This window comes from Caretta caretta, chromosome 21 (assembly GCF_965140235.1).
Source record: "Caretta caretta isolate rCarCar2 chromosome 21, rCarCar1.hap1, whole genome shotgun sequence".
Classification (NCBI taxonomy): domain Eukaryota; kingdom Metazoa; phylum Chordata; order Testudines; family Cheloniidae; genus Caretta; species Caretta caretta.
In genome coordinates, this window is record NC_134226.1 from 11,350,827 (window position 1) to 11,376,610 (window position 25,784).

At 45.1% G+C, this 25,784-nt stretch overlaps 2 protein-coding genes across 14 annotated transcripts in view; one reads left to right on the plus strand and one right to left on the minus strand.

The window, feature by feature from the left end:
• The window catches only part of ANKS1A (ankyrin repeat and sterile alpha motif domain containing 1A), a 156,381-nt gene extending 144,072 nt beyond the window's left edge, over window positions 1–12,309 (plus strand). For 7 of the 11 annotated variants that reach the window (XM_048826255.2, XM_048826258.2, XM_048826263.2 and 4 more), the window contains 3 exons: window positions 1,308–1,478; window positions 2,026–2,124; window positions 5,260–12,309. In XM_048826255.2, coding sequence (XP_048682212.2) covers window positions 1,308–1,478; window positions 2,026–2,124; window positions 5,260–5,379 — 390 coding nt within the window. In that variant the 3' untranslated portion in view covers window positions 5,380–12,309. The remainder of the gene's footprint in view (window positions 1–1,307; window positions 1,479–2,025; window positions 2,125–5,259) is intronic. The other 4 variants (XM_048826259.2, XM_048826269.2, XM_048826257.2 and 1 more) reach the window with 3 other exon arrangements.
• A 498-nt stretch (window positions 12,310–12,807) lies between these two features.
• Window positions 12,808–25,636, minus strand: TCP11 (t-complex 11). Of its 3 annotated transcripts, XM_048826270.2 has the most exons (10): window positions 25,430–25,636; window positions 24,977–25,128; window positions 21,502–21,634; window positions 19,692–19,812; window positions 18,095–18,315; window positions 16,876–17,012; window positions 15,228–15,448; window positions 14,625–14,809; window positions 14,050–14,213; window positions 12,808–13,336 (listed from the first exon to the last, which is right to left on the minus strand). In XM_048826270.2, exons 2-10 carry the CDS (start codon window positions 25,116–25,118, stop codon window positions 13,116–13,118), a joined length of 1,545 nt encoding a protein of 514 aa, XP_048682227.2. In that variant the 5' UTR covers window positions 25,119–25,128; window positions 25,430–25,636; the 3' UTR covers window positions 12,808–13,115. The 3 variants fall into 3 exon arrangements, with proteins under 3 accessions (XP_048682227.2, XP_048682228.2, XP_074978066.1); XM_048826271.2 differs by lacking the exon at window positions 25,430–25,636 and having other exon boundaries at window positions 21,502–21,630; window positions 24,977–25,062; XM_075121965.1 differs by lacking the exons at window positions 19,692–19,812; window positions 24,977–25,128; window positions 25,430–25,636 and having other exon boundaries at window positions 21,502–21,592.
• Between the last annotated feature and the right edge of the window lie 148 nt (window positions 25,637–25,784).

The following is a 25,784-nucleotide window of genomic DNA, read 5'->3' on the forward strand; positions in this document are numbered from 1 at the left end:
AGCATCTTACCAGGCACCTCCAGCAAATTCACTCTGCCCAGTACATGCTGTGGCGTCAGATCCTATTAATGCAGCTAACCCTTCAATAAGCAATTGCAGCCGTGGAACACACAGGCGTATGGACGACAGCAAAAGGATTGTTACTTTCCGATTCACAGCATACTGCTGTTGCTGTCTCCTACTGTCTTGCTTGCCCTGTACACAGCAGTAATGTCCCATAACCCACATCAACCCCACTAACTCTCCCGTCATGTGTAAGTGGGACTGGTCGTTTACCAGTTGACTGCTGTGTGTAGCTTGTAATCTGCATTTCGGTCTGCCCCTGCAGAGCTGATGCGTGGCAAGTAGAGAGAGGTCAGCGTCTGCTGCATAATTTACTTCACACTGAGCCCCACCCAGGAGTGAAATGTATCATGCTAGCCCAGTAATAGAAAAATGTCTTTAAACATTTATTTGGCCTGCCTAATAAGGAAGTCACCGGTGGCGTATTTTAATTTGGAGTAACCGTGGTGCATTTCAGGTTCATTATATCTGTGTTCAGTGTTCTATTGCCCAGACTTAGATGGAAACCATTTAAAAAAAAATGCCAATCCCATTCTAGTGGTTCTCTGCCTGTTTCTGCACCAAAATATCCCTTTTTTCCCTTCACAGCTCTATTGACAATAAAAACATTTCCCTGGCTTCGTTATTGAAGTCTCCAGTGCAGACTAAAACGGAGAAGGGGTTTTTTCTCCCAGGGAATGTGCTGTGAACAAAACCCTGACATGTTCTCAATTACGTACTGTGTAATTGGCTGACTTAAGAGCCTTTTCACACGTGGTGCAGGGTGGAGCGCGTTAGCACATGGCTCATTTGTATTCTCAGGCATGTTCCCTGTATGACATGTTGGAGGCTTCTCCTTTCAGTGTGAAATACTGTTGAAAGGGAAATAATGGTCTTGGAGACAGTTCTGTGTGCCAGCGGGGGCAAACCTGTGGTATGCAGGCTCAAAAGGCTGCTCCGTGCCAACTCTGCAGGCATGCCTGGAGTCCGATGCCACCCATGGGGGAGACAGTCAGCTGATGGAGAATAGCTATTGCAACAGATCATACAGGGTTTGCAACTGTGGACCAAAGATGAATGGGGCCATCTGTGGAGGCCAAAGGCCCAACTCAGCCTCCAGTCAACGGCTGGCCTTCCTATGGATGGTGCTTGCTCTAGCCCCTTCTCTGTCACCAAGGGAAGCTTTCTATTTGCCACTAGTGTATGGATTTTCGTAGCTAGCGTAGTGTGGTGCTCTGAAATTGTTCTGTGTGGTTTCTCCGAAGAACCTGACATATGAAATCATCCTGACATTGGGACAAGCGTTTGAAGTCGCCTATCAGCTGGCCCTCCAAGCCCAAAAATCAAAACCTACTGGTGCTTCAACAGCGGAAATGATAGAAACGAAATCTTCCAAACCGGTGCCTAAACCCAGAGTCGGCATGAGGAAATCCGCGGTACGTAGGCTTGGGGCAGTTGGCTTCAGATTTGTGGCTTCTTGATTGTATTTTGCATGGTGGGATCGCAGTAGATGGAGTGGCACACCCCTCCCCCTCCCATGCAATACGCTTTCGATTTCCCTGTCTGCTTTTCTTCACAATAAGATGATGATGCGGGGGCGGGAACCCCAGCGTACACCAGGCTCCAGGTGCTTTATTCTGTAGTTCCGTGCTGAGTACACAACATGGCAGTAGAGGTTTTATGCCTGCTGGCTCCTTGCTTTCTCTCGAGGTCCCACTGGTAATAGCGCTAGCAATGGCGGGAGATTTACTTGGGGCTGAGGGGGCGAATTTAGTGTGGGCAATACCCCAGCCGTGCACATCCCAGAGAAGAACTGCCAATAGGGCTGGGCACCTAACTTGTATCCTGCAGCAGTGAGAGATCCATTAATGCAACCAGGAGATGAGGCCGGTTTGGAGCGTACTTCACAGGGTATTGGGGATGGTTGTTGCCTTCCTTTAATGTCACCTTTTTGTCTGTGTTTTGCTTGCTCCCTTTGCCCAGGTGCCGCTCCCTCCCGATAGTCGCTGTTGTTACTGTCACTCCTGTACTACACACCGTCCCTCCTACCTGCCGCTGCAGTCTGTTAGTCAAGGAGCTAAGGTCTCTACCCTTCGTGTTGTCTTGTGTTTTGTCATGAACAATCCTGAGCTTCCTTAGCTATGAGCAAGCGACCCAGCTCTCTTGAAAGCCTCCCTTCTGCTTTCCCATGTCTTTGCTGTGGCCCTGTCTCTTGCTTCGTTTTTTTGTGTGTTTCCTTCTTGCCCATTCTCTTGTTCCTCAGGTGCAGTCACAGATGAGTTCCAACGATGAGCTGATATTTATCTCCAGTGCTGAGAACTCACTGCCCCTTAGTACCCCGTCAAGGTTCCTTCCCCACTCTGAATGCTAGGGTACAGACGTTGGGACCTGCATGAAAACCTCCTAAGCTTACTTTTACCAGCTTAGGTTAAAACTTCCCCAAGATACAAACTATTTTACCCTTTGCCCTACCACCAAACGTCTAACCGGTATTATTATTATTAGGAAAGAGCCCGTTTGGAAACGTCTTTCCCCCTCAAAATCCTCCCTTACCTTTACAACCCTTTCCTGGGAAGGCTTGATTAAAAATCCTCACCAATTTGCATAGGTGACCACAGACCCAAACCCTTGGATCTTAAGAACAATGAAAAAAGCATTCAGTTTCTTAAAAGAAGAATTTTAATAGAAGGAAAAGTAAAAAAGAATCACCTCTGTAAAATCAGGATGGAAAATACCTTAAAAGGTAATTAGATTAAAAACATAGAGAATCCCTCTAGGCAAAACCTTAAGTTACAAAAAGACACAAAAACAGGAATATCCATTCCATTCAGCACAGCTTATTTTCTCAGTCATTTAAACAAACAGAATCTAACGCATATCTAGCTAGATTACTTACTAAGTTCTAAGACTCCATTCCTGTTCTGTCCCCGGCAAAAGCATCACACAGACAGACCTAGACCCTTTGTTTCTCCCCCACTCCAGCTTTGAAAGTATCTTGTCTCCTCATTGGTCATTGTGGTCAGGTGCCAGCGAGGTTATCCTAGCTTCTTAACCCTTTACAGGTGAAAGGGTTTTTCCTCTGGCCAGGAGGGATTTTAAAGGGGTTTACCCTTCCCTTTATATTTGACACCCCCCCCCCCAAATCACAGATAAGGTGAAACGCTGGCTGGGATTTTTCTGCAGCTCTAGGAAAAAACAGAGTTAATAAGACACATGCACCTCTAAATATACTACCAAGTACATAAAGACTAAGAATATTTTCCACATCTCAAGGACGATTTTAACCAGTTGATTCTGGGAAACTTTCATGGGAGAGTGCATCAGCCACTTTGTTAGAAGCTCCTGAGATGTGTTGGATGTTGAAATCAAAATCTTGGAGAGCTAAACTCCACTGAATAAGTTTTTTGTTATTTCCAATGGTGGTATGAAGCCACTGTAGCACAGCATGGGCAGTTTGCAGGTGGAAACGCCGTCCCCAAACATATGGGTGTAGCTTTTCCAGAGCGTAGACAATGGCGTGACATTCTTTTTCGCTGACTGACCAGTTGCTTTGCCTCTCAGACAACTTTTTGCTGAGAAACACTACAGGGTGGAATTCTTGATCCGGTCCCTCCTGCATTAAAACTGCTCCCACACCACGCTCGGACGCATCGGTGGTTACTAGGAACGGTTTGTCAAAATCTGGGGCCCTTAGTACAGGGTCAGACATGAGTGTCACTTTAAGCTGGTTAAAGGCCTTCTGACACTCTTCGGTCCACTGAACGGCATTTGGCTGTTTCTTTTTGGTTAGGTCTGTCAGTGGGGTGGCAATTTGGCTGTACTGCGGTACAAATTACCTGTAATAACTGGCCAAGCCTAAGAAGGATTGAACCTGTTCCTTTGACCTTGGGACAGGCCACTTTTGGATAACATCCACTTTGCCCTGTAGGGGGTTGATCATTCCTTGACCCACCTGGTGTCCAAGGTAAGTCACTCTGTTTAGGCCGATTTGACACTTCTTAGCCTTAACAGTTAGTCCTGCCTCCCTTATGCACTCGAAGACTTTTTGTAGATGTTCCAGGTATTCTGCCCAGGAATCCAAAAACAGTAAGTAATCTAGCTAGATATGCGTTAAATTCTATTTGTTTAAATGGCTGAGAAAATAAGCTGTGCTAAATGGATATTCCTGTTTTTGTGTCTTTTTGTAACTTAAGGTTTTGCCTAGAGGGATTCTCTATGTTTTGAATCTAATTACCCTGTAAAGTATTTACCATCCTGATTTTACAGAGGTGATTCTTTTTTACTTTTTCTTCTATTAAAATTCTTCTTTTAAGAAACTGAATGCTTTTTTCATTGTTCTTAAGATCCAAGGGTTTGGGTCTGTGGTCACCTATGCAAATTGGTGAGGATTTTTATCAAGCCTTCCCCAGGAAAGGGGGTGTAAAGGTAAGGGAGGATTTTGGGGGGAAAGACGTTTCCAAACGGGCTCTTTCCTAATAATAATAATACCGGTTAGACGTTTGGTGGTAGCAGCGAAAGTCCAAGGGCAAAGGGTAAAATAATTTGTACCTTGGGGAAGTTTTAACCTAAGATGGTAAAAGTAAGCTTAGGAGGTTTTCATGCAGGTCCCCATGTCTGTACCCTAGCGTTGAGAGTGGGGAAGGAACCTTGACATGGTGGCAGAGGTGGGATTTTAAAGGTGTTTACCCTTCCCTTTATATTTGAGAGCCCCACTAACACAGAACATGCTGCTTCTGAGCCCGTTAACATCACTATCGCACTGGAAGATCAGGAGGCTGAGGGAAGGAAGAGCTGTCCTTTTGGCCAGGGGAGCAAATCAGATAAAAGGAGAAATCTACCTGCAGGAGCTGGGTCCCCACCGTGGAGGATCATCTGCTTTCCTGTTACTTGTGAAACTAGGCAGGCTGGCCCAGTCAATAAATACTTAGATGGGCCCCAAGCCACAAAGAACTCTGAGTGGATTGGCTCAGGGCCTGGGGTAGTATAGTACAGATGTTTCTGATTTTAGCCTGAAGACCTGGCCAAATCTGATCAGGGTTCCTTGCCAGTCTCAGTGTAGGAGCTGCTTCCCTCTGTTTTGTTTGTATGATTGTATGTTGGTAGCTTAGGGCTGTCCCTCATTCTCGCTGAATGCTCTTTGAATGTCTCCAGCTCTGGCCTGACTCTCTCCAGGTGAGCAAGTTGCTTATTGTACTCTTTCCCTCCACTATTTTCCAGCTGGAGCCATCTGAAGTGGACCAAGACTCCCAGTCTCATGCCAGTGTCTCCTGGGTTGTTGAACCCAAACAGGATTCTAAGAGGACCCTCAGCACTAAGTATGAGACCACTATCTTCTAAAAAAGCAACCCTGTGTCCACCTAGTCTAACCGTGCCTTTGCGATCTGATCTGTCTGCTGTTCTAAACTCCCTCTCCCTCCAGCTGCTGGCACTGAGCTCCACCTCTAGGGGCTACACCATCAGAGGCAGCAGCACTAGGATACTGTAGACTAAACAGCTTTTGTATCTGATCACTACTGAACACTGTGAATTCTCCTTACTCGGAAACAAGGGTAACATGCGGAGAGAATGACCTGTTAGATACTTGTGAGGTGGGAGATGCAGAGGGTTGGAAGCTGCGAGAGTCTGAGATGTGGATCCGGGAAGCCGCCTGCCATTTCACGTTTTTCCCCTTGCTGCGGCACTGAATCTCTGGGGGCGACATGACACTCCCTGGGCCTTTTTGTATTTAATGTTCTTATCCTTGGACTGCAGTAGACCTCTTGTCTCCGAGGTGCGCACACTCACTCGTTCTAGATTCTGTACTGAGCCACAGCTGTATACTGTTTCAGCGAACTGTTACCCCTCTTTTTACCTGTCATCTGAACCGACACTAACCAGAGTGATGCTGTCTGCAAATAACCCATTCACTAGATTTCCTCGCATGGATCTTGTGTGCAATCTCTTCCCCCCACCCCACCTCGAAGTTCAGAGTTGCAAACCTGATTGCACAGCTAACGTGAGAGCCGGTCTGGGCTGCTTACACAGCGGTTGCTCTCACTGTGCACATTGACCCTTCTTAGAGATCAGGGTTGGTATATATAGGAAACGCCTGGCAGCAGCTTCTCAGCTGCCCCACTGAAGTCATTGTGTGGGCTTCATCCTGTCTTGTCAGATTTGATGCAGGGCCCTTCTGTTCAAACCGACCAAACTGCTTGAGAGCTACCAGCTTGGTTCTCCCTTTTAGAACTATACATGGATTAAGCTTTTAAAGGCACATGTGACTAATCCTGTACTGGGTGTGGGGCGGGGACTGGACTATTTGTTGTCTGGCCAAAGCAGACTGGGGAGCTGGGAACTTTGCTCTGTTCAGCAGGTTTCCTGCATGTTAACTTTGATCCCATTTCTCCCTTGGGCAGGAAGAAAGTACAAGTCTTCTGCAGATCACAAGGCTATTAAATGCTGTGCAATGACGGCTAGAGTGATCTTGAAACATCTGTCACTTCCCCATCCCTTGGCAATTACCCTTAGGGAGGGCCCTAGGTGCCTGGGTACCCTATGTGCAGACACCTCCCCCTTTCCGTTCACCTCATTTCCTTGTCTGCAAAGTTTTGAGCCCATGGTTGGCTAGATAGATCTGTCTACTGCTGCTACTTTAGTTCCTAAATGTGACTCAGACCCCTTACAACTGAAACCACAGAGCACGTGCTGCTGTGCAGGCCGAGCAGAGCTGGGACCTCGTTTGGAGGGTGGCCTCTGTGCCATAAAGCAGTTTGTTAGCCAGTGACCATGCGGATACAAATACAGTAGAGCCTCAGAGTTATGAACACCAGAATTAGAAACTGACCAGTCAACCACACACCTCATTTGGAACCGGAAATATGCCATCAGGCAGCAGCAGCGACACACACACAAGTAAATGCAGTATAGTACTGTCTTAAACGTAAACTACTACAAAAATGAAGGGAAAGTTTAAAAACAATTGACAAGGTAAGGAAAGGTTTCAGAGTAACAGCCGTGTTAGTCTGTATTCGCAAAAAGAAAAGGAGTACTTGTGGCACCTTAGAGACTAACCAATTTATTTGAGCATTGGTTAGTCTCTAAGGTAAGGAAACTGTTTCTATGCTTGTTTAATTTAAATTACGATGGTTAAAAGCAGCATTTTTCTTCTGCACTGTAAAGGTTCAAAGCGGAGTTAAGTCAGTGTTCAGCTGTAAATTTTTGAAAGAACAACCAGCATGTTTTGTTCAAAGTTCAACGTTTCAGCATTACAGACAATCTCCTTTCCTGAGGCATGTGTAACTCTGAGGTTCTGCTCTATTCTCCTGAGGTGCCCTGGTGAATTCCTGACTAGGCTGTGCTTATGGCCAGCCCTGATTAAAGTGGGCAAAATGTATAAGGCTCATTGATAGCATGAAACTGAGGAGGAAGGATGGTCCAGTGATTAAACAGACTGGGGAGTCGGAACTCCTGGTTCTGTCACTGACTTGCTGTGTGACCACGTCCCTTAGCCTCAGTTTCCCCCTTTATCAAATGGGGATATCATCTCCCTCCCTCACAGAGGTGATGTGAGGCTTAATCAGTTTGCAAAGCAATTTGAGAGCCTCTAAGGAAAGGCACTATGTGACTAGCACGTAGTAGTCGTCCTATGACAACAACCCACTGTGCTCCGCTTCACTCACTCTCCTGCCACATGAAATACCAGTCTCACAAGAAGGGAGGTTGCACCTTGGATTCTGACCTGTGTTCTAAAGTCAGACTGAAAACCACCTGCTCCTTTCTATGGGAGCACCTGGCTGTGTGGGACAGTAGGGGTTAGTACACCAGCCTTTCAGCTGTCACACTGGACAAAGATCACAAATGTGTCTGATCCTAGTCTAATTCCAAGCATACCAACATCATTTATTTTGCACCATTAGCAGAATCCACTCATAGGAGAATCAGCAGTGGGGGAGTTGCAGGTGACAATCAAGGTGTGGTCGGAAGAGAGCTGTGAAGGAAGCTGGACAGCTACTACCCACACTATTCTTGCCTCTGCTTTGTGATGGTCCGTCATGAACAGTTTAAAACCCGCATCTTCTCCTCCCCAAATGTCCATCTCTAGACACACCCAGTGTGTCCATACTGGCTCTTGAATCTTAAGCAAACCCCATTTACTGATGCAACCTGGATTGTCCAGAACAGAAAGTAGGTCTATAAGAGTTTTCTTCAAATGTCATAATCTCTGCAGCAACCAACCACCCCAAATGTGGTAATTCAGCCTGGATCCTCACTTGTTGTGTATTAGAACCAATAAGGATCACTTTTTAGTGGGCTATTGATTTTGCATCAGTCTTTTCTTTCCCTTTCTCCCCTCCAGCCCAGTAATTATACTAGAATCTTGTGTTTCAGAATCTTTATCTAGCTCCTTCCTCGGAGCAAGTCTGACCTCCCAGTCCTCAGGGCCATGGCCTAACAAGGCAAACAGAGTTCAGAAATAACAACCTGGTTAGTAAGTATCCAAGTAAGGAGGGTAGGAAGATATTTTGTAAAGCACAAAGAATAAAAACCTCAGTCTTGTAGGTAGATTTAACATGTCATGCACCCCTGGCCCCCGTGGTAAGGGATTACAGATGCTTAGGCAAAAGAATCCTTAACTAGAGAAATACTACAGTGAATGCCCAAACACTGCAGTGTTCCTGTTACCTGTAGTGGTTTGGGCACTTCCTGTAGAATACGGCGGTATTTTTACGGGCTGCTGCGTATTGTTTGGCAAGCTGTGAACGGCGCCCTGAAACCTCTTTTCAGTTGTTCAGAGGAGATGTTCAATGAGGAATGCAAGTGGTGGTGTGCTTTTATGTCTAAGAGTTTATCATCAGTTACAGCTACCCACATACAGATCTGATTTTCGGAGGGGCTGAGCCCTTGCAACTACCAGTGTCTTCCGTGGGTTCTCAGCGCCTTTTTAAAAAAAAAGGGTTAGTTGTGCATGTGCCTTTTTAATGCTGACCTCTGACCCTTGGTGGGATCCCAGCAGCCCTGTCTGAACAGAGGGCTTGTGCTGTGCACTTGTAGCTCTCACCAGTTTGTGGCTCTATTATTTCTCACTGCTTGGTCACACACCCCTCTGTCCCCTCCCTTCCCCCCCCGGCCCCCCCCAGCATTGGTTTGAATGTGACTCATGAAATTATTCATTGCATTTTTTCCTTTCTGTTAACGTTGTCCCCTGTTCTGTTTGCCTCTGGAAAGCTGATATGCAGGCAGCTGTGTGCTACCATGGAAATGTAGTAACGGGGCAGAGACCTAAGAAGCAGTGGTACCCCAACAGGATGAAGATCTCCACCCGGCACTGGTGTCTGCCTCTCTGAATATGTTCATGACTGCCGAGTAAGGGCTTCCACAATTGAGGGGGGAAAAGGGATCCCAGCAACCAGCTGACAAAAGCAGCTACGCATTTCTAGCAAAGGAGATTTGAGACTTCTGAGCTCAAGGGAGTGATACCTTATTTTCTAGCCTGTTGCAACAAATGTTTTTTTTTAAAGAGATTTTTTTTCTTTTTACATGCAATGATACGAAACAAAAGAAATCCACAACTTAAATGTAGCATGTTGCAATTTTTTGGGTTGGAACAACCCTTAGTAAATTAAGATTCCACGGTACTGTCCTGTCCTACAAAGAGTACGGTAAAAAGTCTTAGCAATGGCGGTAGTGTGTGTATGTCTAATGGTACTTTAATTCACCTCGGTTCTTGGTGAGCAGGAGAAAACAATTCCAAGATTTTGGCAATAGTTTTGTTCCAGATTCTGAAACTCAGCTGCATGGATTTTCATACACTTTTTTCTTTCAAGCCACTCCAAGCCTAAATGGGAGATGGATATAATTTAAGGAAAACTGTCTGCAAAGGGGTTACAATCCTAGTGATGATTGCTGGGTATCACCCATGGTACGAAGCCTGCTTTCACTAGAGAACTGTTGCATTGCAATACTTGATGTTTTGATGGTAAGGAGGACACAATTGGATTCCTTTCCATTAGTTTATCACACTGAATAACTGGAGAGTTTGCTCCTTTCTATACCTTCTCTTGCATCTGCCATGTTTTTTAAATGCAGTTATGTGCTACCGGGTTGGGTTTTTAAAGTCTGGTTGTGATTTAACACTTTGATACTAGCTCATGATTGAATTACCATTAGTGTAACAGTATTTCAGAATATGAACCAACAAGGAGTTGTATTCTGGGCATTACACTGAAACAGTCCATACCTGATGATAAATTCAATCAGTCTAAGGGTGGTTGGTCCCAAGCAGTCCCACATTCTTAAACAGAACACAATCTTGAAAGTGCTTTGTAATTACGCTTCATTTAAACTACCTGAGTATTTAATGGTGGCTTTGGCTGTGACAGTTGTGTGACCTGTTTTCCAGTGCCCTGACCATCAGGACCTTGTTGGAAGGAGAGATGGTAAAATGGGCATGACTTGGTTCTTGAGATGTAAAAACAGGGGACACCATGCCATTGCTTTGGTCTCAGGCAGGTGTGATGGTTTGGTGGTGCCCTGCTGCTTAGTAGAACTTTGTGTCCTAACTATTCATTTTTAACTCCAGTTGCTGCTGTATCTGTCAGGATTTAATTTAGTCTCATTCCAGTTGATGGTGAGTGCTGAGAGAAAAACAATCCCCAGGGCCTAGACCTGTCAATGATTAGTGAGCGGGAAAACAAGCTGTTTTTTAAAATGAGTGAATTTTAGGAAACTTAACATTCCTTCTTATGCCTATGTTGCAGTTCATACTGATGTAAGTGTAAATATTCACTGTGTTAGCAACAAGTCTGTTCGCAGAGATTGAACCCCTGCTTTGGAGGAGGGATAGCTCTCTGGATGCAGGAGCTTTGGAGGTTGGCTGGCAGTAAAAGTAGTGATGAAGACTCTAATCTTGCTGTTGTCTCCAGTGACTCAGCAACCCCCTTTGCTGTTCTCTTGCTAGGTGTTTGTTTTCTCCTTGACACAGAATACGAATTGCAGAGGAGCTGAGCTTTAGTAGCATATGTTTTCAAGGTACTTGCCTGGTAGGGCTCTCCTCCTAGACCCCAGCCTATATTTTCAGGAGTTCAGGTGGCTCCCAATCTCTTAGTACTTTGCCATTTGTGCACTGTTCAGGCTCTTGTGTTCCTACAGGGATTCACAGTATCTGGAGGAAAGTGTCCTAAATTTTGGGTTCTGAATGTGATTAATTTTCAAAGTTCTGAGCTAGTTCTGTTACCAACCTGTGATCCACTTCCTTCCCTTTTTCAAAGGATAGACAGTATTCTAGAGCAATTGCCCTTTGTATTTGGTATGGGTCCAGGCTGAGAACTCTAGACAGACACTAATATTAATAGCTGAATTGTCTTCTTAAAATGAGGGTGCAGTCATTTAATGTATTCAGCTTCAAGCTGCTGTATCCTATTCTATTCTGTACCTGTTTAAAAAAAAAATGGTAATCTCGGCTGTTCAGTTTTGCCTTTAAATTTAGAAGAAAGTTGGTATTTGGATATCTGAGGCACCCCCCCATTCCCCTTGCAGAAAAAAGGTATTTGGGTATGTTTCGAGGGAAAGCTGCGCTGGACCACTGCCCTTTGTGAGGCTGCTGCAATGTACAGAGCAGACACCAAATGGTATCCTTGAGCAACTCCATTTCTTGAGCTGTGAAACTGACCTGGACTCAGCTATATTAACACTCCCTCATTACAGAGTTCAGCTATCTGTCAGCAGGCATTTCTGTGGTTTCCCTTATGCTTACATCAGTTGAGTGCAGTAGGATTTCATTTTATAACAAGCTCTCCGTTTGCAACTCCATGCTCCTTTTTAGATCCTACATTGGCATATTTAGAGGTACCTGTACAACCAGAAGCCAATTTGATGTGCTTGAAGTGAGAGAGCTAACTCAAATTTTTGTCTTTTGAAAAATAACCTGAGATTTCCCCAACATGGCAGAGAACAGTCAACTTCAGTTTGCAATGTAGACCTTTTTGCTAATTGTGATGTATGGCAGTGGGACTGATTTGTAATAAAAATGTTATTTAATCTGTCTCTGTATTTTGATACTTGAATTTTCTTTTATTTTCCTGTATATACAATTGTTAATCTGCTTGAATTTGTCTGAATTTTAAACATCTTGTGGTACCAAACATAACCAATCTGTGCAACAACATAGACTGACCTCACTACAACAAGGCGAGATTGTAAATATTTCTGGGCTTCCAGTGGTCGTTTTGTTGTTTTTCATAACTGTACAATTTAGAACAGACTGAATTAATAAATAAACTCAGACACTCACCTTTGCTTTGTTTACTGTGATGTAGATGGTGTGGAAGTCTTTAATTTTCATTTTTAAATTTTGAATTTGGTCAAGGAATAAGCAGTGGCTGGTGCCTGGAACCAAAATGGCTGTTCTTGCAGATGGATAAAATATTTCCCTTGTTTAACTAAAACAAGTTCAGTTTGCTGCTCCAGGCCAATGGGAGCTGCAATCAGCTGAGGCAGGTAAACAAACTGGCCCAGCCCTGCAGGGGAACAAGTTTGGGAACCACTGCCTTAGGGGATTAAAAACCTGAGCTAGTATAGATGGCACATATGAAGTAAGTCAGATTTTAAAGTTAACACTCAAGAGTATATCAGTTAAATTAGAAACTAAGCTCTGTCATTTTTAGCACAAAGGATCTTAAACCCCCTATCCTCAGCTGAGACTAATAGGTGTCTGGAAAGCAGGCTAAAACCACTTAATGCCCATGCAGGAAAAAATCAGGGTTCAAATTCACAGGATACATTACAATATTATGAAATCCATCTTGCCATATTTATTCAATGTTTCACTGCCCCTCCAAGTAATCAGACCAACTAATGGCAGGTATGGGAAAAAAGAGCAATTTTTGTTTTTTAGTTTAAAGGTTTATTCAGACAAATGGGGAATTGGCAGTTGGTATTTATGTAATTGTTGCCAGCTGCAGAAGTGCTTTGGATGCTGCTGCTGCCCCCCAGAACAGGACAGCTGTTTCCTTGGCTGCAACAGACTTCACAAGCCAAAGCATGATTCTGAAAACTGAGTCAACTGTCCCCAGTGCATGTGGTTCTTTCTGTGAGGCTTAGAAAGAATCTATTCCTGCTTCTGGCTCCGGGAGAACTTTTTTTAGAATTCCCAGGTAGTAGGGTCCATACACCTGCCTGTTGTGATGAATCATGCTGCCAAACCTGTGGCCAACTTCCAGCAGTTCTTCCTGAATTGGAGCAAGGCCTTTTGGGAGACTGCGAGAGTTCTGGGCACTCGGAGACAGATGAAGGCTGAGAAATGAATGAATCCGCTGCTCTGTCAGTACAAAAAGAGAGGGTGTGACAGGAGCAGTCAGTCACTAAGGGAAGAGCGAACACATGACAGTTTGAGACCCTATCAGCTCAGCAACAGCTCTGAAGAGAAATCATTCTAGTATAAAAAAATTCAAGTGTGTAGCAGATGTCAGAACGCAACATGGAATTTAAGATTGTGCTTAAATGCAATAACTGCAACAGCACTAATCAGTGGGGAAAGACTTCAGACTTAATTTGAAATATCTTGGTAATTTACATATTACCATGGGGGGCTAGTGGATAGAGCACTGAACTGAGACTCAGTTGCAGAGCCAGCAATTGAATGCAGGTCTCCTAAGTCACTGTGCCTCAGTTTCTCCATCTGTAAAAGAGGGATGACCCTGCTTTTGTAAAGTGCTTTGAGATGGGGTGTACTGGCATATAGAGTATTTCACTGCTTGATTGTTATTGTTTGACTTCTGGAGAAGGAGTGAGGATCTCAATCTAGGGCCATTAGGTACCCAACCTTGTGGCAGTCTGAGCAAAGAGGCTAAAGACTGACCTTCACACTCACATCTAGCATCAGGTGCACCTTGCATGGTGGTTGCCTATGCATGACCAGTCCTGGGAAAGGACTTCACTCTAAGGCCCAGCATAGATTATAGATAAAGATGTAGGGTGGCCTCATTTTTAAAGTAAAAAGCCAGCACATTAGGCATTTATTCAGGGACTCACCAATTATGCTCCGCACTGCATTGTCCTCCTCTGCAATGCTCCTTATCTGGCCTTTAAGGGAAGCAGATTTGTCATCTGTGAAAGCAGGGTAACCCAGTTGCAAGAGACACTCACTAACTTCCTGGTGCACATGATTGCTGATGTCCAGTAAAGCTTCTTGAAACCTAAATCACAGAGGCATGTTCTATATTCTTGAGCTGCTCCTCACCTTTGCTTTACAGCAGGGAGAGGGTCGAACAGCTAGGAAATTCCCTCCACAAACTTGTAGCCAGGATCATCATGATGGCAACATAAGGCAGGCAACCAGCCCTACTCATTTGGTGTCCCCTGAACTAAGCTGCCCTAGTGCTTGTTACTGTGATCAGAATGAGCAGTATCACCAATTCCCCATTAACTAGTGAGTCACCAGTTCTAGGGGATTAGTTCCCAGCTGGAAACTCCTCCCCCAGCCAGAAGCCCTGGCCCTTATTTGGATTTTAACTCTCCTCTGAGTTCCAGAGCAGATTCCTGCAGCTCTTCTCATTCCCAACCAGCACCTGTTTCCCTCTGGAAAAGATAATGGTAAAGCAACCAACCTTGTGTGAGGGAGCCCTTCCAAGAGGGCCTTTGTTACCCGTTTCAGCCTATCTACAAACCCAGGCGAGCTGAACAAGGCACTTCCACACACACTGCTGGACACCAGCAGGACTGCAGCTATGATTGTTAGCTGATTCACTTGCAACTGTACCTCCTGCAGCCGGGCTTTGTCCATCAACAGAGTCTGCAAAGAAAGATTAAATCCCCTTGTGAGCATGGGGAGAGCTGTGCTCACCAAGCAGGGGGCTTCTTAAGCTGGAGAATCGCAACTGCCCTTCCTTTTCTGTATAGATAAGGAGAGAGGTCTCCCCTATAGAGAAGGGTGTGAACCACTGATCAAACTGATCCCAGAAGCAGGAAAGGCCTTATGTTTTGCAGGAGAGGGGAAATAAGCCACAAGCTAGCAGCTTTCACTGCCAAAAAGGGATAGGGAATCCAGCAGAGAGCTATGGTCTCCCCTTGCAGTCCTGTTGCCTAGCCCAGAGACAAAGCCGGCTCCTGCTGTAGAGGTTGCATAGGATTCAGGGCCCAAGCACCTCTTTATTTTGCTTGTACTTTAGGCCAGTTCTAACTGCCATGTCAAAGGGGCAGAGCAGTCCTACCTCAGGGTAGTTCTCTGTGCCTGGCTCCCAGTGGAGTAGATTCATGTATCCCTGGTTTAACACAGACATGGGACTTGGTATAGCTGAGCTCCTGCTGCCAGCCCCCAGTGAAAGTGGAATAGGTGATCCATGGACCTCAGGATGGGATGGGGATGACAGAGAAGATGCAGAGACTTCTGCTGCTGCTTTGTGTAACCACTCAGTTGTATGATCCAGGCTGTCTGGAATAGGATTATGGAGAGAGGTTTGCAGGAAAAAAATCAGACTGAGCAAGTTGAATGGTGAAGGAACTGTTTTCACTCACTGTACTACACTACACTCTACTCTGAAGAGACAGTATGTCTCGTGCTGGCCCCTGGTACTTTAGAAGTGACTGACACCTGTTGAAGCTTCGGAGTCAGGCTCATTCTCATAGGACACAGCCATGTCATTGTCAGGACAGCGATGTTGGCCCAGTAGCAGTGGAACTGAAGAGAGGCATGTTCAGGGCTGGTCTCAGCCAAGTTTTATAATGTGCAGAGGGCTGGGAACTATTACAGCACATATGGTGAAACACCTCTAACAAAACCAGACCAGCTCTGCTGCAAGCCAGCAAATCTGGTACAGGGAGCAGTAAAATGTTGCTCTTTGTCTGGGATAGCTTGGCTTTGATTTAAGCATCCACAAAAACCTTCTAGAATGCTCTGCCAAGGGTGACTACAGGTCTGTTTAACATTTTGCCCTTTCTTCTGAGGCTCTCAAAGCCTTTTATACACTTTAATGAAATCTCACAACATCCCCTGCCATGGCTATTTTCTCTATTTTATGCAGGAAGAAACTGAAGTAGATTAAATATCTTGCTCTCTTTTACAAGGCAAGTCTGTGAGCAAGTTGGGACTAGAACCCTGGTGTCCTGACTTCTGGGTAGTGCTCTAACTACCAATCCATCCCCTAGTTAGAAGCACATCTCCTTAAATTAAACTTTGGCAGTTGTGTCTTTCCATCTTGTTACTAATACAAATTTGCATGGAAGACCTTAACAGGTCTGTTTCTATCTGCTGCTCCTGTTTACCCTGCACCTGAAGCTAGTATCTGCTACCAGCAGAATGTCTGCACCATTGGCTGATGTCAAACAGAAGACCAGTTTCAGGTGGGAAAGAAAGTAACTGGAGATGAACTAAGCAGCAGATAATCCTATTTGTGTACATTATTCCACAGTAGTAAAGAGAGGAAAAAAACCAATGTCCCATTAACAGAAATACTTGCTTTAAAATGAATGCTTAAAATTGTATGTGCACACTTTAAATGCGTGAGTAAGCTGTTAGGAAGACTGGTTTCTCCATCGGGCTGCTACAGCACAGCCATCTGACACAAGCCTCCCTACACCACACACTCCATGTGCCAAGAGACCCTTGCCAAGGATAAGTTCATGCTCTAAACCCACCAACCCTTGACTCCTCTGCTGAATCTGTCCCCTTGTGGGTGAGGTCTGTCTATCATGGAAAATGATATCCCTGCAGCCCCTTTACTCTGTACTCTGGGAATATTAATGCACTTTGGACCTATGTTGCCCTGTGTTGGTGCTTAGTATTCTCAATCCTTCTATAAGTATTCTTGATGATGACCCAGCACACCCCTGCACCTTCTCTCTTCTTCCCCACACACTCACTGGGCAGCTTGGCAAGGAGCTCCTGGAATTTCTTCTGCTCATATTGGACAGAGTGATCCTGCAGGTGGGGCCGGAGGCTCTGGATGGTAAAATTCACCATGTCCATTTTCATCAGGTCTAGCACCCGGACGATCTCCCTGGGGTGAATAAGAGGACAAAAGGAAAAAAGTATCACTGCAAGTGGTTCACTGAAGTCAGATTGCCCCAGCTACCTAGAGGCAAGTTTCACCAATGTCGAGTTAGCCACAGAGACCCAGTCTTCAGTGCTGGGCATTCCAAGTGCAGGGGGAGTCAGTACTCACGTCCTGAACTCACTAGCAGCCCAATCCAGCCCCACACACTATCCAGTGGCTTCCTTTTCATGCAGCAGGGACTCTTTAAAAATCTGGTTTTTGTGCTGGGGAATGGTACCACATTGCATGCCCCCGAGACCATTTTACTTAGCCTCAGAACTAGTACAATAGGAGACGTGCAAGCTACTTCAGTGTTCCTCCATGCTGTCTCTACCCTGATCTAGAGACCACCAGAAGGGTCAGAAGAGACCATGACCTCCCACAACAGCTATGTTCCACCGAAACAATGAAATTATCCAGCAGTGGGATAGGCTTATGAGTACAGAAGACAGGACATGGAGCCAACCTATGGACTCATTACCGCAAGAAGAAAGATCAGTGGGTTCACTGCACAACTAAATGCAAAGTCCATTGCTGAGACTTAGGTTCTTCAGTCTCTCTCTCACACAGATAATTAGTCATTTCTCCTTCACAGCATGAAGGGAAAGAAACTACTACTTTTAAATAGCTGGGAGGCACTCGGATGATCTCATGATAAGGCCATGTAAGAACCTAGATAAACAGAAGAGAAATCAGGCACTGTAGTTCATTCCCTTCTGGTATGACTGTCATGGATGGGTTGGAGGGGTAGTGGTGTTATTCAGTGCCAGTTAGGATGGAAGTTTTTGTGAGAGGGACATATGTCCCCTACGAACCAGACTGAGCCTCAAGTTCATTTCACACTAGATTTTCCATTCCCCTGAACAATTTAATCCAATTTTCATTATTCAGAAACTCAAACTACCAGCAATGACAAGCTGAGGCTCAGTGTATCAGGAGTCCAGATGTGATATGATTATTGGGCAGGAGGCAGTAGATTTCCCTGCCACAACATATCACTGATTGAGGATATGCTGGTTTATGGGAGGCCCACCTGTGTCACCCACCTGAGCAGCTGAACTGGGTCTCTCACACCCTGTAGTCTCTGCACTTCCTCATCTCGGACAGGTGCACACAGCATCGCCATTGTACCTAGAATGTACGTGGTGAGATTGGGGATGTCCAGAGCCCCATGCTCAGCCTCCTGTCTGATCAGCTCCATATCCAGGGCTTCTTCAATCTGGTTCCGCAGTCGGCTGTGCCTTGGCAGCAACAGCGACAGTATGGTCTGCCCCAAGGAGAAAGTCAAAGAGAGAATAGTCTGTTTTTGTTCAAACCTAGGAACCCTGCAGCTCACCAGGAGCTGCACAGCAAGAATCAAAGGCTGGCCTTATAGGAATGAGGACTCAGGTCTAAGCACTACTAAGCACATTGAAACTTAGGGCCCCCCCCTAGTAGCTATAAGGGAATGTTTGTTCCTAATTGCTCCCTTAAGGGGTGTACACAGAAGATGCTATAGGACCATATATCAGCCCCTAAATAATGTGTGGTCCCTATTCTTTCCTTTATAGCAGGGATAGTTTTTAGTGCCCTGCGGGATGGCTTTCTGGGAAGGCAGCTGCCTCTCAGGACTATAAAAGGGGAGAGGTATGGGCCAGGTTAGGCAAGTATGTTAGATGCTGCTGTGGGGCTCTGCAAATAGGTATGGCTGTTAGTTTTAAACACTTAGCTCCTGTTTTAATATGTTGTGTGCATTAAAGACAGATGCTTATATGACTAGCCTTGGAAAGGGATTTCTTCATACATAAACTTGAGGAGTCTATAGATAGTAAAGACTATATGCACAGCAGGGCAGTCACTGTTGGCCTAGGGAGGATTTTCAGGCCAAGGCATTTTCTCACTTTACTTCGTATGTCTCTCTTTCAGCCTTCTTTATTTAAGAAGCCTTGTAACAACAAGTAAGGTTTTAATAAAATCAAACCCATCTAATTAATTTTTAATTCAGGAAGTATGTGTTCCGTCTACAATCCTATTAACAGACATCTTCTACCTTTCTTAGAGCCTAAATCTGCTGTACTGAAGAGAGGGTTTGGGTCCACTAAGAAGGAATGATGGGGTTCAGTTGCAAGTTTAAGGGAGAAGAGGTCGCCAAGTATTAAGGAATACAGCTATCCTTGGGGCAGGAACAGAGAATGTAAAAAAAGAGGAATACGTGATAGTTGTCCTACCACCTGTGAGCTAGCCTTCTGCTGTCTGGTGAAAACCAGTGGGTTCAATACTAACGAGATTGAAGCGGACCAAGACACTAGCCATCCTTAAGCAGATTGTGGATCGGCTCCTGCTCAAGAAACCACTGCATCAGTGTAGCACAGAGATTTAAGTAATATCTATGATCAATTATGTCCATACTGATTCTTACACCTGAAAGGTATGAGAACCCGTGGAGCCATGTAGTTGATTTGTGTGTGGGACCCTGAGTCCAGGGGACAGTCTTACAGACAGGATCTAGAAGGTTGGGCCTAGTATTTACTCTTCCTCGCTGTGAATTCCACTCTCTCATGCTTCGGGTCTAATGTGTGGCCGCAAGGCAAGGCAAGGCTTAGATGTACATCACTAACAGAGGCCTAGCTCTAAGCTGGCTGTCCTATCTCACGAACTGCTCACCTCTTTAATTTCCCGTAGCAGTTGGATCACATGCGTGTAGTCTGGTGGACTAGTAGAGAGCTGTTCTTTTAGACTGTCCCAGAAAGCTTTGTGCAATGTCTTCTTCACTCGGCTTTCCAAGCTGAGTGGGGAGGGGGAACAAGTAACTATTATTAACATTCAGCCATCTCACACCTATCATTATGGAGGGGCCATGCCCCCACTTGGACTTCTCTGCATTTGCTTTGAACTTTTATTCTCATGTTGGAAGCAACATGCCTCACCACTCTCCCTCCTATGGGAACCTCTGTCAACCTACATTCCATAGTTCTCCCAAATATGGTTCCTACCCAGCCATCTCTTTTCACCAAAACCAAACATACTTTGGCCTTGTCTACACTGGGGTTGGTGTGTAAGGTATGTGTAGCTACACACCACAGTGGAAAGCAGGCTATGTCCATACTGTTCCATAGCTGCATGTGCCAATAAAAGGCTGAGGTAGCAGGGAAAAGTTCTGGCAAGGAGGAGCTGCCAGAGTCTTTCCCTGCAGAAGGGAAAGGCTCCAGCAACAGGACACTGAGCAGCACTGTCTCACTGTGCACAGAGCCATGTAGATAGGGTACATAACTAGGGCCCTACCAATTTCACAGCCATGAAAAACACATCACAGACAGTGAAATAAACCCTACTCTGTGAAATCTGATCTCCCCCTGCTGCTAAGAGCACCCCAGTGAGGGGGCTCCTAGCTCCCGCTGGGCTGGGGAGGAGAAAGACTTCCATCCCCTACACAGCTGCTCTTGGGTGGAGTTCAGACCCACCTCCACCTCTGGAAACCTCCTGTGGCTGCAGAAAGCTCCACAGTTGCTGCCTTCAGAGTCCAGCTCTGAAAGCAGCACAGAAGTGTGGGTTGCAATCCCATGATCCTCCCAAAACAGGTTTGTGACGACCCCCCACCCTTCCCTTCAAAAAATACCCTTTTGGGTTGGGACCCACACAGTTATAACACTGAAATTTCAGATTTAAACATCTGAAAAGGTGAAATTTACCAATTTTCAAATCCTATATCTGTGAAATTAACCATAATGAAATGTGAATTTAGTAGGGCCTAAGAACTCAGGCATGTATTTACTCATCTAAGCAGCACTTCACCCTCTACACTGCTATTTATACCCATGCTAGCTGTGCATGCAGTGTGTGTACTCTACACATGTAAGTAAGTGTAGACAAATCTTAGTCTTACTTTTCTACCACTTAGCAATAGTTCAGAGGCAGCCCACCCTGCTTCAGAAGAATGTGATGTTTAGCCAACCTGCAATAGATGCAGATAACTCCCTTCAGATCCCCCAACCACTACTCTTATCCTCAGAGAAGATCAACAAGACCATACAATATTCGCAAGATACCTTTCTACAGAGCCTCTTTTTGTACAGCACCAGGAAGGATTAAGGTTAAGGCATTCAGATAGGACTCAGGAAGTTTGCAGCTACAATGCAGATTGCTGAGAGAAGATCTTTGCTAAAGATTTTACATCTCTGTTACTTTGATTAATACTTAAGAAAAGGTCACTGTCTACACCTCTGAAATCTCTGAGTGCTCCATTAAATTCAAAGATGACCAGACTTGGCATTCATCATAGTTCCAAGGGAAAAATAAACTTGAAAAAAACATGTCATATAGCACCAGTCCCCCACCCCTGCCCCCAAAACCCACTTTCTTTTCCTTTGTAGTTTCCACATACTTTCAACAGCCATATCCCTCCAAATCCTCCCCTCCCAGCCACATAATCTGCAACCTCAGGTAAGAGGAAAAAACAAAGAGGAGTGTAGCAAACCTGTTTGGTGAGAAGTTGACCTCTTGCAATCTGAAGTCACGGTTCACCACAATCTCATGTGCAATGGTCATTCTGGAAACCTCTTGTGCTGTTTCTAGTAGTTCTGCCATGGAAAGAACTTGTGGAGGGCTGGCTGCAGAAAGGAAATTAATGAGACCTAGTTCTTTATCATGATCAACTACAGTCTTAGATGGAACATTTAATAAATCTAAAAGGCTTTAGAAAATTTAATATGGAAATGTAAAATGAATGAAAACCTGTGTATGTAGGATGAGGTTAAAACATTCCCCTCAGAATATGAGAAACAACATTATGCTCCCAGCTGAAGAAGAAATGCTGACCCCGACAAAAGTAAAACTGATCACTTTGGTTTCTGTGTCTAAACAATGGAAGATTAAATTCCATTAATGGTCAAAAGCAAGAGCCCAATCCTCTCCCAGTGAAATCATTAGCTAAACTTCCATTCGCTTCAATGGAAGCAAGTTTGGGTCTCAAAATCAATTTAAAATATGAATCTGTGGTTACTGGTAACACCAATATATGAAATAATTGTTCAAATTAAAATGGTCTTCAAAAGCAATGTAAGACTGCTCATTGAATGAGCTGAATAAAAATGGATTGTATAAAAGACTTATCAGTTCATACTTGGTTCTATTACTTTTGACATGTTCTCATACCTAGGCTTTAACCTCTTAATGATCTCCAGAATAATTATGCAACTACTTAATGTCTCTCTACCTTGTTCTGTTTTTAAAGTGAACAGTGAAATGAGTACAAGTCTTATAAGTTATTTTAATAGCATCCTTTCCAGTGTAAAGATACCAGGAAGACGTATTCGGAAGAAGAATTTCACATTTTTACCATTTTAAGACTAAATAAGTTAGGTAAAAAGAAATTAGCTCTCTTCCTCTCAAGTATTTGCAATATAGACCTCCCAACGCATGACAGATGCATTTTTCAGACAGAGTGAGACTCAAAGAAGCTAAGTGCCTGAACACAAACACAGAGTCAGTGGCAGAGCTGGAAATAAAACTCATGTCTCCTGACCCCCTAGGTATGTGTAATCTCCTAGACATGTTTGGAAATATTAGCTGACCAACTACTGATTTTATACTGCAACAATCATTTCAGAATCTCATGAAAATCATCAGTTGTGGGACTATTATCTATGTTTTCTACATTCTGGAGCAACAGGAAAAATTACAGGTGAAACTTACTAATTAAGTTAGGGGAGAGAAGTGGGGTGAAAATATGGTGCCATATGGCCTAGCTTAATAGCCATAAAGTGGGAGAACAATTTACAAGTTGCAGAGGACACCAAAGTCAGTACAGAATAGGAATGAGACAGCAGAGAGTCACATGTTGGAATTATAGATTCTAACAGTGCTATAGGCTTGCCTTCATATCCTCCTCTTGGGTGACTCACCCTCTTGTTATTTTTGAAACCTTAGCCCCCATTCTGCAGTCTGATCTGTGTATGTAGACCACTTAAGCCTGAAATCAATAGGGCTCTGCAAAGGCACAAGGGTCTGCCTCTGTGGAACAGATTCAAGAGAGTGGTTTAGGATTGTAAGCACTTTGGGATAGGAAGGGTTTATTATATGTCTGTACAGGGTGCTTAGCTCCATACCCTCCCCTTAATCTGGTTGCGGTCTCTAGGGCTATGATACTACAAATCAGGACTAATTAGTGGAGTTAATTAGTCTTGTAACTATTTTACGTGCCAAGGAAACCCAGAGTTTGAAAAAGATGCTCATTTATGCTATAGTTTAAGTCTAAAATAATGAGAGAACTTAGAGATAACTAGATAACCCATGCCAATGAAGCCTGTATCTGATATACTTTCATTATGGAAGCATCTATCATCCATATACTGGATAACATCATTTATGTGTGTGAGTGGAAATAACTTAGCCTAGAAAGTGGAAAAATGGATCAGGACACTAGCAGTTATATATGAAAGATCAATACAGGATAATTTAGAAAGCTGGGTGTAGAGAACCTTCCTCAGCAAGGCAGAGAAACAGAACAATTGCTAAATGAGTTTGAATTGATTATCCCACACCAAAGCAAGATGAAGGAAATAGTATATACCATAACAGGTGTAGAAGAGGGTATGGTAAAATGACATGTCCCCTCTCTGAACAGATTACAATCTAAATTAGAGAAGAGGGTTGTGTGAAGAAGGGATAATAGCACGTTGTATGTTATGGAATGTCAGTCATATAAAGCCCAGTCCTGCAAAGAATCATATATATATTTGCATTCTTACTGGCCTGAGTAAGACAGTGGGACTATACCTGCGTATGAAGTCCCTAGCTAGCTTAAATCTTTGTTGGATAAAAACTACTAAAGACCCCTGTGCTACAGAAAGGGAACATTTGAATTTTTTTTCTGATTTTAGTTCCACTGAACTGTGTAACGGAATTTACTGATCTTTTAGACAGGTGGAATTCTTAAGCTGCACCACTGTTTATCTAAGTTGATGCATATACAGAAAATGATGTATAAGCTTTCCCGAAGTTACAATTCAACTCATGTGAGAAAGAATTCAAGCTGTGAATTGACTAAAACCCAGATTCATAGTTTTGAATCTTTCCTTACCCCTCTTTCCTTTCATACCAGATAAATCCACCTCTTTTTGTATCATGTGAAATAAGAGCGACATCTAGTGACCATTGAAAAACATCACCTGTCACTTATTGAAAGCTGTACAAGACAGAGGATGTTATCCCGGCCCCAGAGTTCACAGTTCAGACACACTACAATTGAGAGTCACAGCGCAGTAAAGATTGTACTGAATTTTGACTAACTTAAAAAAAAAAATCACTTCATGGCAGAAAATGAAAGAGGTTTAGTAGAAACATGCTTTAAAGAAGCCTCTGAAGGAACAGATAAGGCACTTTAGGGCATGAAGTGAGAGGAATATTTGGTACAGCTGATGGGAAGTGTAAGACTTTGATCTGGGGTGATCTTTGCAAAAAATTGCGATGTCTATTCTTCAATAAGGTTAATAGTGGGATGGGATGTGGAGCCTAGGATTCCACGTCACCCAGTTAAGAACATTAGCAGAACAGTTAAAGATGTGTACGTTTTCTGCCCCGTAGCACCACTTCAGCACATTACAGTACTGTGCATGATGCCCAGTCATAACATTATTAAACACAGAAAAAGAGCCACTGCAGAATTTAGTCTAAAAACAGGTCAGCAATGGTTCAAGCTGCCAAGAGCAGTTGTATAGCCTCCACATCTGAGGCAGAGACTGGACATCTCTCAACCCTGGTTTAGTAAAGATCAACCCTGCCTGGAAGCAGTGGGATGGCATGAGCCCACTACAGGTCCCTTCCAAACCCAAGGGCTCTCTTTCAAAGCTCTCCGCAAATCCCCGTCATCCCTGGTTAAACCACTGTTTGCACTGAACCGTGTGAGGACGGTAGAGACCAGACTTTTCTAGCATAACCGGAGGCGGACGTACACGCTGGCAGCCGTGGTGGGCAGAGGCTGGGCACATCCCCATCATGGCTCTCCTGGGCCTGCCTCGCTCTCCTGGGCCTACAGGGCATGCTCTCTGGGTCACTGCAGTCACTGGGGGGTGCCTTCTCTCCGGGGTTAGGCATCTTGTTCCTCCTGCAGGTCGGGAGGAGACAGAGGGTTAGAAAGGCCGGGAGCAGAGGCGGCGTCAACCCAGGCCCCACAGGCCCAAGCCGGCCACGCTTCTAGTCAAGGGAGGGGGCCGTGAAATGAATCAGGCTGGGCCCGCAGGGGGGGAGCCAGGCCCAGGGGGGAGCCGGGGCACGAGGCGGGGGTAGGGGGGAGACGGGGCGGCGGCGGGAGAAAGACACCGAGGCAGGTGGGGGGCGGGGGGGAGCCGTTCAACGGCCCCGGGCCTCAGCGGGGGCCAGCGAGGGGTGGAGAAGCGGCCCCTCACCTTCCCCGGAGGGTCTGGCCGGTGGTGAAGGGCCGGGGCCGGGGCCGGGGCCGGGGCCGGTCGGTGGTGAAGGGCCAGGGCCAGGGCCAGGCCCGGGCCGGTCGGTGGTGAAGGGCCAGGGGGCTTCCCGGCCGCTCTCGAGCCCCCTCACGGAACCACTGCTGCCGTTGCTTCAGTGAGCGCCCGCTCCCAGCTTCAAACTGGGCCGAACCAACTGCCAGCGCGTGAGGGGGGGGGGGGGAAAGAGGCTCTACCTCTGTACACCCGTGGGGGCTGCAGACGGTTCTCAGGGAGACTCCTCCCCGTCAGAGCGCCGACAAAACCTAAGCCACCGTGTTCTACTGCTTTGGGATCC

What these genes read in the sequence shown, in the direction of transcription:
- TCP11 (XM_048826270.2), bottom strand. Translation starts at nt 25,118, where the DNA reads ATGCCTAACCCCGGAGAGAAGGCACCCCCCAGTGACTGCAGTGACCCA. An exon ending in CCCACCACGGCTGCCAGCGT is followed by an intron (nt 21,635 to 24,976) that starts GTACGTCCGCCT and finishes TCCTTTCTGCAG; the next exon opens with CCAGCCCTCCACAAGTTCTT. An exon ending in GCACAGAGAACTACCCTGAG is followed by an intron (nt 14,810 to 15,227) that starts GTAGGACTGCTC and finishes CTTTCTTTGCAG; the next exon opens with ACTCTGTTGATGGACAAAGC.